Below are 16,066 nucleotides of genomic sequence, written 5' to 3' on the forward strand. Positions count from 1 at the left end.
ATATTTGCTTATCTACATTATTGAAAAAAAAGCAACTGGGCAGAGAATCTCTCGTTTATTATAATTATTTTCAAGACTTTCGAGACTTTTTACACATACTTTAAAAAAAAAATTCAAGTTTCAATTATAGTAATATAATGTTGAAATACAGAAAGCCCCTTTGTTTTAGTTATCGCTCGATACAATATAACTGTGCTTATCAGCACACCTGGTACTTCCTGAGGAAGTATATTTTTGTTATTTATTATTTTATATTTTGGGTTTTTTTTGTCATATTTTGTTTATTTTTATTTTTATTTTGTAATTTTTTAACATTATTTTATGTTTTTTGTTATTTTTTCATAATTTATTTACTTAATTACTAATTTTGTTGTGTAAAAATTGGGTGACATCTGAACAGACAGACTTTAGTGCAGATTGAAACAGTCTCTGCTGTTTTTGTCCCCTGCAGTGAAGCAACCCAGTGCGTCACGCTCTACTCCAGACAGGGCACCACAGACACCATAGAAGAAGTGGAGGATGAACAGGATCAAGGGGAGGACAAGCAGCAGCAGCAGCAGCAGCAGCAGCAGCAGGTTCTCTGGGAATCCCAACAACTGGACGAGAGTGAGGGGGCCGAGGGCGCTCCCTGGAGTGACGGAGAACCCAGGTTGGAAGAGGAAGAGAAGGACCAGGACCAGGAGGAGGAGGGTGAGAGCCGTGAGGGACTGGAGTGTGAGGAGGGATTAGAGGTACCAATGGATCAGGAGAGAGAGGTGGCTCCCTGGGACTCCTTTGGCCCAGATGAGGGCCCCTCCCTCAGGCTCGAGGAGACAGAGTCTGCTCCCTCTGCCCAGGAAAAAGACTTCACCACAGAGAGTGAAGACGGGGGAGGACAACAGGACTTCATGCAGACAGAAGGACGAGGAGGGGTGCTCTACACCCCCGATACAGACGCTTCTAAAACGTCCGACGCTGACGTGCCTCCCAGCTACAGCAAGGCGGTCAGCTTCGACCGTCTGGAAGTGAGCGATGACGAGAGTGACATGGATCGTAAGAGGCGCATGATTATGACCTCTGACAGCCGCTCAGACAGCAGGTCGGACATCATGTTGCCATCAATGACCACCGAGCTGACCGCCAGCGAACTGCTGCTCAACAAGTAGGTCCAAATCTTTGAAAAGCTGTTTAGCATGAAGCTCTGCAGGAATTAAAATCCACAGCTATTTGTCACAGATTCATCTCAATAATTTAGGCAACACTAAAGATAGGTTTCAGTAAATAGCCGACGTTTGATGTCCGTCTTCACAGTTGTAGGTTTGTGCCATCCACAGGTCTGGATATTGACCTTTTTACTTTTTGAAAAATTGCCAAAAATGTATCTGTATCATCTTAAACTGTCCCCCATAAAAACTCCATTCCTCACTTTATCATGTCTAAACTGATCTCTAGAAATTTCAAATAATTCTAGCTACACCAAACATATATGCTGGCATTGCAGTTCTCAACCTGCTGGACATCTCACAACAACAGAAATACCCGCACATTGAGCCAAACTTTCAGGTGCTCTGTAATTTGAGGGGCACTTATGAAACTGATTATGACACAATGTTGAAGACCCCACAGCCCTCCTACATAAGAGCAAGACACCCACACTGGAGATCGCTGTTTTGCATCTTTTTATGGATGTTTTGTAACTTTTAACTGTTGTTTTGTTTCTTTTTGTGGTCGTCTTTTATCTCTTTGTGGCTGCTTTGCATCTCTGTAGTTTTTTGTGTCCTCTTGTAGTTATCTGGTTGTTTTGTGTGTCTTTGTTGTTCTTTTGCGTTTTTTTTTTAGTCAAATGGTCATTCTGTGTCCCTTGGTGGTTGTTTGCATTTCTTTCTAGTTTTGTGTGTTTTTGTAGTTACGTGGTCATTCTGTCTCTGTTTTTTGCACATTTTTGTTTTGGCATCTCTTGTGTACCTGTTTAGTAATCCATTGATGATTGCAGGCATTTTTGGAAATCTAGAATAATATTCAAGTTTAAAATAATGCAAAGCAGCTAAACAAGTCCCAAATATAAACCCATTTATGTATCTTTTTGCAATGTTTTAGAAGCAGAAAAATAATCAGTTGCACCACATCAGTCCACCTCTTTGTGTCCGTGCAGGATGTTTTATGACGAGGAGCTGGAGCAGTCAGATAGATTTTACCAGAAGCAGCCTCTGATCCTCCAGCTCTGCTACGCCCTCTACAACATGCTGGTGGCTCACTCAGAGATGGTGTGCTACCTGGTCATCATCATCAACCACATGGTGTCCGCCTCCTGCGCCACCCTGGTCCTTCCCACCACCATCTTCCTCTGGGCCATGCTGTCAGTGCCCCGGCCCAGCAAGCGCTACTGGATGACTGCCATCGTCTACACCGAGGTACGGTCCGATACAGAGATTTCATCTCTTTGAAACTTGAGCAAATTTGTTTTGATTTCTTTTTAATAAAAATGGTAAGAAGGCAGTGAGCAATTATAACAAAATATGGCCCAAAGAAATTGCAGGAAATTCGTAAAGTTACAAGGAAATCACCTGAAAATAAGCAAAAATAAATAAAAAGTTGATTTAAAAAAGTAAATAAAAAAAAAACGAACAAAAAAACAGGAAAATGATAAATAAAAATATATGTATATTTTTTCTTCTATAGCATAATTTAAAAATGAGAAAGGAAATTTTACCCTTTTTTGTAATGATTTGGTAATAATTATCACCCCTTTGTAAAACTAAATTGCATCATCATCTTCTTCATCACTTTTCACTAATTTCTTGAAATTTGTGGTATATTTCTTACCAAGTTTCTCATTGCATATACAATGTTTTTGACAGAAATCCAACCAATTTGCTCAGGTTTCAAAGGGTTAAATAGCTTGTAAAAAGTGTCTGAACACAGCACAACAAAACCAAATGTCCAGCCAGGTTTTAAAGAGTTTAAGATCCATTTATTACATTTTGTTGACAGTGACATTAACAGGTAGGAGTATAAATATTAATTTGTTGCATTGATGCGTTGTGTTTATGAACCGATAAGATACATATTATTATATTGTAGTCTAAGACTAAGAATTTTCCTATTATTTATGTTATACAACAATCTGTTACGTGTCACAGGAAAACTTTGACCTTACCCTGACAGCTTCACTGACACACATTTTGTTTTTCCTCTAGGTCACCATCGTCATCAAGTACTTCTTCCAGTTTGGCTTCTTCCCCTTCAACCAGAACATTATAGATAAGAATAAACCGTATTACCCTCCCAACATCATCGGGGTGGAGAAGAAGGATGGTTATGTCCACTACGACCTGGTCCAGTTACTGGCTCTCTTCTTCCACAGATCCATTCTGAAGGTTCCTGCAAACACAGAATATTTCAGAAATATAAACATGAATATGTGCATTTCAGTAATTTCTCATCTTTTTCAACAAATGAAAGAAACTCCTTTGAACTGTTCATTAATGGCTGCGGCTGTGACTTACTATAAAATGTTTGAATGCGGCTGCACTCCCCAGTATAAGACGCTCAATTCTTTTGGGCATGAAAATAAGATAAGATATGATAATCCTGTATTAGTCCCGTAATGAGGAAATCTGCATTGTTACAGCAGTAAAGGGATATCAAAGCAAGGTCTGTACAAGATAAATAGAGCAAAAAGAACCGTATTAATAGTAAAAAACGAGACGCAAAACTCAACAGTAAAAACATTTACACCAACTGCACATGGAAAATGATTGCAAATCCTTTACAGATCTCTCCATTTGTCCTCGTCCTTTAATTTTTCAGTGCCATGGTCTTTGGGACGAGGACGAGGCCAAAGAAAAGAAAGAGCCGTCTCGTCAGAGCGAGTCAGAGGATGAGGGAAAGGACAAGGAGGGGAGTGAGAAGGGTTCAGAGCACGCCTCCTCGCTGATCAGCGAGGGGAGAAGCTCCGCTCACACCTTGAGATCGATAAACTTTGGGACCTCCATTGATTCAGGACACGTCCAGGTGCACTACCCACAACAGCAGACCTACCAGCGTCGCAAGAGCTCCAGCGGAGGCTCGCACATTTCTCACCGATCTCTTCACTCCTCTGCAAGGTCAAAGAGAGGTGAGGATTCTTATCTGTGGTCTATGTCCTAATTAATCATGAGATAACTGACTGAATGTGGCCTATTATTTTATTTTTACACAAAAGATACCCACTTGGACTGACCATGTGCTTTATCTGATAATTACTTGATGCAGCTTTACTCTCAGTATTACAGAATTATCGGTGGACCCTCTCCTTGTACAACGTTGCATTTTTTTAAAAAATTGTTTGCGTGCTGGATGTACAATATTATGTTGTGTGCAGACTGAAGTTATCTAAACATTTAACCTGCTGCCAACCAAGAGAAAATGTCTATCAAAAAGTCTAAAGAGGAAAGTTGACATTCATTGAAGAATGGAGAGACAAGGATGCGTTCATCCTACCTGGTTTTGTGAATGCAAAGCCAGTGTGTCTAATCTGCAGTGAAGCTGTCGTTTCGTGCAAAGAATATAATATTAGACGGCAAGTGGATGGTGTCATTGCCTCCGTGAAACAGGTGCCCCTTTCTGCGAGGTCTGTATTTGTGATCAGGACTGAAGTTGAAGTTTGGAAGTGGACATTTTTGTCCCTAATGGCCTTAAAGGGTATTAAATGTGCGCACAGTGTATTATAGACCCATTACAAAACTTGAAATTGGAATTTCAAAATTTATCAAGAAAAAAACCTTCTTACAAAAAATCATGTCAAATGCACCAACACAGCCAAAATGACTGCGAAAAAAAAGTGAAAAATTTGCACAAAAATGTCCATAGTGAAAGCAGAGGGTTAATAATCATAACAACAATGAATGAACAGAAGGAACGCTCTCCTTTCTTGTGGTCTCGAGCTTTGACCTCTTCGATGAGGTCTTTGTGGATTTCAGCTTTATCAGCAACTCAACGCCTCGTCACGGTTCATTTACAGTGCAAAATGTAAATTATTTCCACAGGAAGTACCGCTTCCCACAACAGCAGCCACAAGGACGGCAGCGAGGCCAGCGTCCATCAGAAGACCCGCAAACAGATGATCATGGAGAAGCTGAGGGAGCAGCTCCTTAAAGGAAAAGCTTTCGTCATTAGGCGGTACAGTCAAGCATAGCTGGTTCATCACAGTTGTTTGTTTGTTTTCTGTTGTGGTCGTGACTGAGATTATACAAGGAAGTGTAACTTTATGAGGGAACTGATGAGAACTCCTCTCAGCAAATATTCTAGACAAATACTGGAAAATCATATTAGCTGAAACCTTTCAGAGGTCTAAATTTAGACCTTTAATTACAGCATTCCCGTCAGACCGGTCAGAGTCATTTTTGTAAGTGCTGCAACAGACCAAAACATGTTACTGTTCTAAATTTAATCACAATGGAGCGAGTGGTTTCTGAGATGTTACGTCCACAGCAGTAACTGAAACGCATCAAAAGGACCTTTTCTCAAAATAAGACCAGTGGTGTCTAACTTTCAAACTTGTCCCGACCAAGATACACAGCAAAAACTACAAAAGAACTACAACAACAAAAGAACATCAGGCTGAGGACACAAAATAAACAATAATGATATAACAGCAAACAGCATTTCTATTACAAAGATTTCATTCTTAAAACAACACAAAGGCCGTTGTGAACCTCACTTAATGACACTATGGCATCAAGATTTTGAAAAAAATATCAGCAGCCACAAACACACAGCTCCCAGTTTGTGCAGCAGGACGTAGACTGTGGCTGTGCCTCTTTCAGATGGAATTCATCAGTTCAAGTTTGTCAGTTTCAGTTTATTCACAGAGTTGATAAAATTATAGCTACAAACATGATTTTAAGTAAAATTAGACGTGTGAAATGGGACACCCTGATAAGCTATTGAAAGCTAGTAAATAGGGGGCCCAGACATTAAATGACATGCAAGTTTACAAGTACACATTTTATACTGCAACTTCACTCTGAATTTAAACTCAAAAAACATTCAAAATTACTCTACGACCTTAAAAGTGTAGTAGCACTAATAAAATACATGGACCCAAATGACACATGAAGAATAGCGGTATAAATTACCTGGAATATGTATTTCATATAGATTAGTTATTTTAAAAAATAAAAAATTATTATTATTATTATATATAAGGATTTACCTACACTTCCTGTTATTTCTGTTTCCAAAATACTGTTATGTGTGGATCTAATCCTGCATAGCCAGACTTATCTACACACTTTGTTTATCGCTGTGCATGAAAAAAACAAGCTCAGAGGTAGCAACCTACGCGCTAAAATGCCTTTTTAGGTTTTATGTGGCTTTTTTGTGGAGATTTATCCACCCATGCTCCCCAGATGCAAATGTTCATCCACTGATTGTAATAAAGATTCGGTCGTGCAGGGATGAAGATGTGGGTGAAGCCTCCACATTTTAGAATTTGCAGCTTTTTTGCAGAAATATGCATATTTTAAGCATTGTCAACCGTCATGTTAACATATTGCGGAGGCATATAACTGCAAGGCGTAACTTTACTTATATTTCTTTGTAGGTTCCTGGAGATCTACCTTCCTATGAGGCAGTTCTTCTATAACTTGATCCATCCAGAGTACAGCGCAGTCACAGACGTCTACGTGCTGATGTTCCTCGCTGACACAGTTGACTTCATCATCATTGTGTTCGGATTCTGGGCGTTTGGTGTAAGTTTTAAAATTGCATTTAAATCCATCCAACAAAATAATCTCTGACAGAAATTAATATTTATTTACATCTCCTCTAGAAACACTCGGCTGCAGACATCACGTCGTCCCTGTCCGAGGATCAGGTGCCTGGACCTTTCCTGGTCATGGTGCTGATCCAGTTTGGGACCATGGTGGTGGACCGCGCCCTCTACCTCAGAAAGTCCGTCATGGGCAAAGTCATCTTCCAGGTCATCCTGGTCTTTGGCATCCACTTCTGGATGTTCTTTATCCTGCCAGGAGTCACAGAAAAGTAAGAACTCAATCTTATGTCACATCAGATATGTTTTGCATTTAACCCTTTGAAATTTGGCCAAAAAAAGACAAGGAAGAAAAATGTTTTTAAAAAAAGCAAAAAAAAAAAAAAAAAAAAAACCTAAATTAAAAAAAAAAAAAAAATATATATATATATATATATATATATATATATATATATATATATATATATATATATATATATATATATATATATATATATAAAGTTAATAATAGTAATATTGTTTTTCTTGAAATTCGGGACTATTTCTGACTACTATTTTCTTTTTAGAATTTCTCTAAATAAATGATTTTTTTCCTAATTTCTTGCACTTTGTAGGATGTTTCTTTCCAAGTTGCCCATTGCGTTTTTAGCCATTTTTTCAAAAGAAATCTCAAACCAGTTTGCTCAGCTTTCAGATGTTTATATGTGTGTGAAAGGTGTGTGAACGCACAAGAAAAAAACTGATGTCTTTCCAGGTTTCAAAGGGTTAATCATAAGTCATTAAGTGATTAATTTGTTTAGTATTTTAAATTGCCCTCAATCCTGGGTTTTATGGCTTTATGTCTTTAGGCCATTTCTATCTTTTGTCTATTACCATTTAAATAAAGAACATGTTTAAAATATGTTCTCCGTCTCAAACAGTGTGATTATGATTCTTTTACAGCTGAAAGAATTTAGTTCAATCCAGCTTTTTTTTGCATTTGAGCTGTTTTGTTTTCAAAGCCTGAAAATATGAACATTCAAGTGTGTTTTGGGCTTAAAAAAAACAGAACCAAATAACTTCTTTCTTCAAGTTTACAAACTGTCTCTTCTCTGCCCCTCGTAGACGTTTCAGCGAGAACACAGTCGCTCAGATGTGGTATTTTGTCAAGTGCATCTACTTCGGGCTGTCGGCCTACCAGATCCGCTGTGGATATCCCACCCGAGTTTTGGGAAACTTCCTCACCAAGAGCTACAATTATGTCAACCTCTTCCTGTTTCAAGGGTGAGTTACACTGGAGAGCATCATTTCTTCCAGCTGAGCAAACAGGTCCAGGACTCAGGTCTTATCGGAGGGTGAAAAACTAGCTGCTGTTATGAGAACGGAAGGAGACGGACAAAATCACACCTGGAGTTATTTGTTTCAAAAATGTGGAAACAAGATATTTGTTTGGGTCTTTTGTGCATTCTCCATTTGTATATATCACTTTTAGTTCCTTACTTTTAACGCTGTGATACTTAACTTGCTGTTCTTAGGGGCCACTTTTGAAAAATAAAAGGAGGCCCGGGGGCCAGTCGCAGCAGCCCCATACATGTTAATAGAGTTTTAGGATATTTCTGGGATTTAAGGACTTTTCTAGGATTTTAGGATGTTTCTGTGATTTTGGGACATTTGTTGGATATTAGGAAGTTTCTAGGATTTTAGGACCTTTTTTGGATTTTAGGACATTTTTTAGAATTTTAGAATGTTTCTGGGATTGTAGGACATTTCTCAGATCAAAGGACTTTTCTAGGATTTTAGGACATTTCACAGATTTAAGGATGCTCCTAGGATATCAGGACATTTCTTGAATTATATGATGTTTCTCGGATTTTAGAGGCATTTCTCGGATTTTGGGAACCTTTCCAGTATTTTATAACGTTTCTCTCATTTTAGAATGTTTCCCGGATTTTAGGAGCGTTTCGTAATTTTTAGTGCTTTATGGGAAAAGTCTTTTTAGCCATGCTTTAAAAAAACAAATCAAACCAATTTGCTCATTTTTCAAGAAAGAAAACTGATGTCGTTCCAGGTTTAAAAGAGTTAACTGATGTTATGTAATAATTTGTGGTGCTTGTTAAAAGCTGTCATTATTATTCATTCACTTAAATCTAAAATTCTCATGTAATTAATGTAACAAAATAAGTGCTCACAAACTCACTAAATGTTATCAGTATGTGAAAACAAAATGCAATTACCAAAAACTTGGGCACAATTAAGAATTTACTGAAGCAGATTTTTTTTCCATCTCACATTTTGGCAGGATGATAAATAAAGATTTGCCTGTTGTTTGTAGTTTCCGCCTGGTGCCGTTTCTGACGGAGCTGCGGGCCGTGATGGACTGGGTTTGGACCGACACTTCTCTGTCTCTGTCCAGCTGGATCTGTGTGGAGGATATCTACGCTCACATCTTCATCCTCAAATGCTGGAGAGAGTCTGAGAAGGTGTTTATCATTGCGGCATCAGTCGAGTGTGAGAACAAGAGCCAAAGTCTGTCATGCTGGAATGCTCGCTGAAATTTACCTTTGTGATGGGGCTCTCACTTTTTGCAGTGAGCTGAATATTAGGAGGATTTATTCAGTCCACAAATGTCATAATTCAATGCCTCACTATAGTGAAAAATGCACCCCAGCAGTCAGTCCTCCTGGTTGCTCCTATCCTGACAGTCTTTGCTCCATCTTTACTTTTGTAACTCCGATCCAAATAATTCATCTACAGATGATGAATAGTATAGTAGTAATAATAGGTATAGAAGACATGTAGCCGTAAAGATGTTTTCTTTTGGGAACGAAGGCAACGAATAACTTAGTAAGGAATGTTCCACAAATTGCCAGAAATTTGTAGATTTAGAAAATCAGTTTTTTAAAAAAAGGAAAAATGTCTAGGGGAAAAAATATTTATAATGATCATAATTACATATTTAAAATTATGTCACAAAATTATTTTATTTTTATGCACTTTTTCCTGTTCATTTCTGTTTTCTTTTAAGTTTTATTTATGTATTTATTGAATTTATTATTATTGTTCTTATTATTATTATTCAGCTAATTTTCTTGTACTTTTCACCTTTTTTTGGCTTGTTTGTCATTTCTTCTTTAGTTGCTCATTGCCTTCCTCCCATGATTTTGAAAGAAACCAAACCACTTTGCTCAGGTTTCAAAGGGTTAAGGGCATTTTCATATACCATATACGCTGAGCTGTGGGTGTGGAAATGACATTCATGCTTGTACGTCGCCACAATGATGGAGATTTATAAGTAGAATCAGGCTCATGTGCAGCTTTAAACATTAATATTTCTGCCTCTGTTGGTGACTCTGCACAGAGTTTTATGCATCTGGCCTGTTTTACCATTAAGGTTAAATAATATATCACTGTCCTTTATCGTCTTCCCCTGCAGCGGTATCCTCAGCCCCGAGGCCAGAAGAAGAAGAAGGTGGTGAAGTACGGGATGGGAGGGATGATTGTCGTGCTGCTGATCTGTATCGTCTGGTTCCCGCTGCTCTTCATGTCACTGGTTAAGTCTGTAGCCGGGGTCGTCAACACGCCGCTGGACGTGTCGTTTGCCATCACCCTGGCTGGCTTTCAGGTGTGGACACAGTTTGTTTTATCAAATCATTTCAATAGAAACAAGTTTGCTAAACGCACTACTGAGAAACTCAAAGCCAGATACTTTCATAAATTATATAATCACAAAAGCTCAAAAGCACAAAAGTAAACAATTATTATTATTTATGAATTAACCAGTCAATTCACAAACAAATAACTGCTGCCAACTGTTAATAAACATTTAAGTTGATTGAAGTTGAAATTATTTTGAGTTTTTGGGGGTGTTGTTTTCAAATAAAAAATAAGTTTTGTGGTGTTTTTGCTCCTTTTTTTCTAATAATTTTGATTTTTTTTCTGCATTTCTTTTTACTTTTAATACTTTAAGCATATTTTCCTGATTATACTTGATTACTTTTATTTAAATTTTCAATTCAGGACTTTTACTTACTATTACTATTTTTACTTTCTTTACTATGTAAAGGATGTGGATACTTCTTCCACTGCTGCTAAAAAAACTCTTAAGCCTCTCAAAAGTCCTCCTTTCTTATTCCTAACAGATTTTCACCTTAGAAGCTCCCTTAAGGGATAAAATCCTCTGTGAATAACTTCTATCTTAATCAGAAATCTATTCTTAACTTTATGGGGAAAGCCTAAGAAAACGTCATTCTTTGAATTTCCGAGTAACTTTTTATACTAATACTATCATGTTTTTTGTGTTTTGTGAGTATTTTGGCTGCAGGGTTTAATGTCGTTGTGTTACTGGGAAACAATCAGAGCAATCACTGAAGCAATGTCCTCCTCCCACAGCCCATCTTCACCATGAGCGCTCAGCAAACACAACTGCAGACTGTGAACGAAACCGAATTTGACAACTTTAAGCGTCGATATGGGAAGAACGACGTAAGTATGAGAATAATAATACAAAAACAAAATGTCATTTGTTGTGTTCATAATGTTGGCACACTATTTAAAAACGTTATATTAAAGTGTAAATAACGTCGTGTGTGTGGTTTTGTGCTGCGGTTAGGAAGCCTTGCAGTGGTTGGAGAGCTACATGCCACAAGATCTGATCATTGCCGAGCTGAAAGGCAGCTCCAACTCTCTGTGGACCATCAGTCCGCCCAGCAGAGACAACCTGATACGAATGCTGGACAACGACGAGGAGGACTTCCCTATCACTGTGTCCTGGTCTGTGCAAAGGTACGCCACAACAAAGTGTTCCTGTCCTTATGTTTTCCAAAAACCATTTACAGTTTTATCTGTGTGACAAGAAAGTGGATGAACTGTGATCGTCACAGTGCAACAAAAAAAGGGAAACATTTATTTGTGCTTCTCCCACGTAGTATATTATGTAATCATAAAATTGACGTTATCACAGACTCCTACAGTAGTAAAGTGTTCACTGTGAAGTCAGTTAGCTGTTAATACCAGGCGGCGTTACTATAGCTCTGTGTTTTTCATTCCTCTTTATTTCATTTTCAATTCAGATAAGTTTCAGTTTCCAGAGTGGATTTTTGTTTCAGTTTAGTTGATATTTTTTTTTGTTTTTCTTTCAGTTTAGTTATTTTTTGTTTTGTTTTAGTTTATTTTTTCTTAGTTTGAGTTGGCATTAGGTTGTTTTTAAATTATATATCTATATATACATGTATGTGTGGGTGTGTAATTTTATTATTATTTTTTTAAAAACATTTTTGATTGTTTTTTTTGGCGGTACAGTACTGCATTGGTAAACCCGTCGCCTCACAGGAAGTGGGTAGTGGTTTCAAACCGAACACGAAAAGCTGCTGTGAAATCAGGTATTTCAGGCTGCAACAATCCAAAAACAGCCCACAAAATCTTTGAGGGGCTGGAAAACAAGACAGTGACACATGAAATCTGCCCTAAAATATATGTGTTGCCAGAAAAAAAATCCCCCCCGGAATGATTTTTCGGTCGTGTTGTGAAAATGGTCGGTCCTGTGGGACTTTTGTTAATGAAAGTTTGTTAACACAGACTGGTGTATGTCAAAATAAGTTAATATACATTTGAATAATCAATTAATATTTCTAATTTTACAAATTGTGCTGACAAATAGCTGCAGTTTGATGTGGTAAAAATAATCTTAAAATTTCTGATTTCTGTAAGTTCTCCCTCTTGTTGTGATCTCAGAAACCTCACTTTTGGTGCCAAGGCGGAAATAGCGTCAGGAAAACGAGTGACGAGTCTGGATCCAAGCACAAAGCAGCAGCTCATTAAGCTCCTAAATGGGACCGCAGGCAACTCACAAGTGTGAGTATTTCAGCTACGTCAATCACAGACGAGATACTTTTTAACATGTTATTTAAATAAACTTTTATCACAGTAGAAAACCTCATAATTATTGCTACGGGGTCAAACTATTTGGATAGTCGTCAACAGATAATTTATAGACCATTGAGATTCAACAGTTCAGCTGCTTTGTTTTATTCTGTAGATGTTTAACAGATTATCTATCGAGTTTGTTTTTCCTCCAGTAATTTATTTACTCAACCTAAGTTATTATTATCAGAATATGTGGTTAAATCGTCACGTGGATGAAATTCTACAGATAAAGCAAAACAGTAAATCTCAAATAATAAGCTGTTGAAATGTTACAAAAACTCTAAACTATCTGGAGGTGGCTGAATATCCAAATTAAGTGTTACTTAAATGGTTAATGTGTTTTTACTGTGATGCGCCAACATATGGAGAAGTAACAGCCTCCCTTTCCCTGCAGGACCCTAAAAGAGATCTTCCCTCGTTATATTCGAGCTCCCAGCGACTCCGATGCCAAGTCTGTCAGTCAGCTTTATGAAGGTGAACGTCATACATCATAATTATCATCACCTGTGTAGTCTGGACCTGTTTTTTTTAATAACTTACCAGGTATTCTTAAAGTGTTTGCAGAAGTTTAAAGCTTTGAGTCGTCTATTTTTTATAGCCACTATGATAAGAACTTTAGACTTTCAGTCTAAGACAGGATTGAAATACCGTGTAATCAGAGTAATCTCAGAGATTTTAATGTCACAATTAAATTCAACACATAGCGGCTTTAAAATTTTCCAAATGGGTGCGTTTATTAATGTAAAAATCAAACACAATGCACTCACTGACAGTGTAACTTGTTCAAACTGGGTGCTGAATCCTCAAAATGGATATTGCCAATGTGCATGCTGAAGAAGGGCATGAATGACAAATTTCATTCTTCAACTTTGTAGATGACAAGATGTTCAACATAAGCTTGACCTTGAAGCGAAGTGAGTCCTTCACGAATCAGAGCCAGGAATGGTGGATTGTCAACCAGACGGTGCTCGGCCCGATACCAAAAAGGCCTCTGAAAAATAAGTATGATTACGGCTTGGAGCTCTACGTGTTCAGCGACCAAGTCAGCCCGCCCAGTTTGGGCTTTCTGGCTGGATATGGGTATGTGGTGATACATTTTGTTTGGTGTGGATTAAAAAGTAATCTTTGGTTTTTCTTTGTGTGTCTAACTAAATTGAAGAGGACAGTAAAAATATGACAACACTGGTGAATCCCAGAAATCCATGAGCACTAACAAAATGAGATATAATCATGGATACAAACAAAAATATTAGATTTGTTTGTTTCTTGCATGAGGCGTTGTCTGATTTCCTCTCTCCCTTTCCCGTCTAGGATCATGGGCTTGTACGCCTCTGTGGTTCTTGTCATCGGCAAGTTTGTGCGAGAGTTTTTCAGCGGCATCTCCCACACCATCATGTTCGAGGAGCTGCCCAACGTGGACCGAATCCTCAAGCTGTGCACCGACATCTTCCTGGTCCGAGAGACAGGCGAGCTGGACCTGGAGGAGGACATGTACGCCAAACTCATCTTCCTCTACCGCTCCCCAGAGACTATGATCAAGTGGACCCGAGAGAAAACGCAGTGAAACTCAGCGAGGGGACGTCAACTAATGAAGCCAAGGGCTTTACAGACAGGAGACGCTTTTTCAGGAAGTCGCTCTGACGGTCTGAGCAGCTGATTCGCCTGCTGAGGGAGCACAAAGTCAGCTGAGGACCAACTCTGTCCTCTACAACTGAGCTCTGATGGCAGTGATACAGAGTTAGCTCCAAAGTTATAAAGAAACTGGTATTTTCTACTGTTTACGGATGAAAAACAACAATTGCAGTCATATTATTGAGGACAGATTTGCCGGTGCTGTATTTATCTCACAAAACTTGGCTCAGTTTGGCATCCAGTGGATAAAATAAGCAGCTGGTGTCCAGTTGGAGGCGGAGAAATGTTTTAGGACAATTTTCCTAAATTATAAAATCCCTTATACAAGGTAGGTTTTTAAACACAAATGCCCAAATCGCTCTTCATGCTCCTCCTCTAACATTTTCAAAATCACACAGCAGGCGGAGAGACTGCAACATTAAACTTTTAAGGGCTTCCCACCAACAAATAAGTGCACAAAAACAACCACATGAGCACAATCTCGTTTTTTCTCCATACTGGAACGCTTGGACTGTGGGACTGTGCAATATTGAGTTCCTCCAAAATTTTTGAAGGATGTGGACTGAAAGAAAAACACCGGTTCTGACAAAGAAACATTCACATTTTCCTTTTTTTAAAAAGGTCAGAGCCACATGGGAGCCCCCTGAGAGACGCAGCATTATCAGACAATCTTTACTTGCCTTATTTTGTTTGTATGAACTGTTACCAACTACATACATATCTTTCTCAGGAAGAGCTGTTTTCACAGATATTCATTGTATGAGTTATATGTTCCAATATGTAGGCTTTGATGGATCTAAAAGACTGTAGAAAAGATTTATTTAAATGGCATGAAATTTAACGTGGATATTGTTCAGATGGACTTTGATACAGAGTACGTTTACTGCACAGGCTGCATTAAGAAAGTGAATTTATCGCTGTGGACCGTTCAATTGCCAATCACCCGTGTTTCTGAATCATCTACAGGTTGGCTTGAGTCGAGACCAGCAGAGGGCTGTTTCTGAATCAGGGTAACGTGCATCAGGCGGTAGATTCTTGCACACCACTTGTGAACCTGTTTTTAACATTCATACTGATGAACACTGTGCATTCAGTCATCACGAAGAGCAGAAACACACAAAAAAGATTCCTCACATGAAGGGCTGAGACACGAAGCCCTTTGGTCCAAACTATGCATTAAAGGACATTGTAGCATGATAGAAAAAAACCTTCATTATTGCCATGTCTAATTTTCATTACATGTACATACGATTTTAAGGGGGGACAGGTCACGGTGGAATGAAATGTGAAATTGTACCTGTATGCTTAAGGCGATGTGGTATGATAGAGGTCCAGAGATCTGCTAATAAAACATCTGGAAAGGTGTCGAGTTTTGCATTCAGCTGCTGTTTGTTTGTGCAGAAGGACTGTGAGTGAGCGGCTGCAGAATCTGTGTCAACAGTGTTTCGACGGGATTTTAATGAAAAACGAAAAACAGCTGCAGCTGACTGAAGCAGAGACCCTCTGGTGTGAAGACGGCCTCCAACACGAACCAGCGGACTTCATCGATCATATTTCTTTAAAGGTCCAATTTGTAGGAATTAGGGGGATATGTTGGCAGAGATAGAATATAATAAGTGTGTTTTATTTAGGGTGTAATCACCTGAAAATATGAATTGCTGTTGTTTGTTACCTTAGAAGGAGCTGTTTAGATCTACATAGACGACGGAGACGGCAAGAGGATAATTCAGCTCCTGGTTTAAGCCTCCTGCAAGTCTGGATCAGCAATTAAGGTGAGCTCACACGAAGTTATCAGAGAAA

At 38.5% G+C, this 16,066-nt stretch overlaps 1 protein-coding gene across 1 annotated transcript in view; it reads left to right on the plus strand.

Annotated features, from left to right (window-relative positions):
* The window catches only part of LOC121951149 (piezo-type mechanosensitive ion channel component 2), a 99,476-nt gene extending 83,847 nt beyond the window's left edge, over positions 1–15,629 (plus strand). The window contains 16 exon segments of the mRNA XM_042497396.1: positions 452–1,141; positions 2,132–2,390; positions 3,177–3,356; positions 3,790–4,096; positions 5,007–5,139; positions 6,566–6,713; positions 6,794–7,005; positions 7,838–7,996; positions 9,045–9,192; positions 10,146–10,334; positions 11,102–11,194; positions 11,322–11,494; positions 12,443–12,562; positions 13,029–13,108; positions 13,510–13,714; positions 13,946–15,629. Of these exon segments, the coding sequence (XP_042353330.1) occupies positions 452–1,141; positions 2,132–2,390; positions 3,177–3,356; positions 3,790–4,096; positions 5,007–5,139; positions 6,566–6,713; positions 6,794–7,005; positions 7,838–7,996; positions 9,045–9,192; positions 10,146–10,334; positions 11,102–11,194; positions 11,322–11,494; positions 12,443–12,562; positions 13,029–13,108; positions 13,510–13,714; positions 13,946–14,198 (3,349 nt within the window). The 3' untranslated portion in view covers positions 14,199–15,629.
* Positions 15,630–16,066: the final 437 nt, after the last annotated feature.

The sequence above is a fragment of the Plectropomus leopardus genome, chromosome 12 (assembly GCF_008729295.1).
Source record: "Plectropomus leopardus isolate mb chromosome 12, YSFRI_Pleo_2.0, whole genome shotgun sequence".
Taxonomy (NCBI): Eukaryota; Metazoa; Chordata; class Actinopteri; order Perciformes; family Serranidae; genus Plectropomus; species Plectropomus leopardus.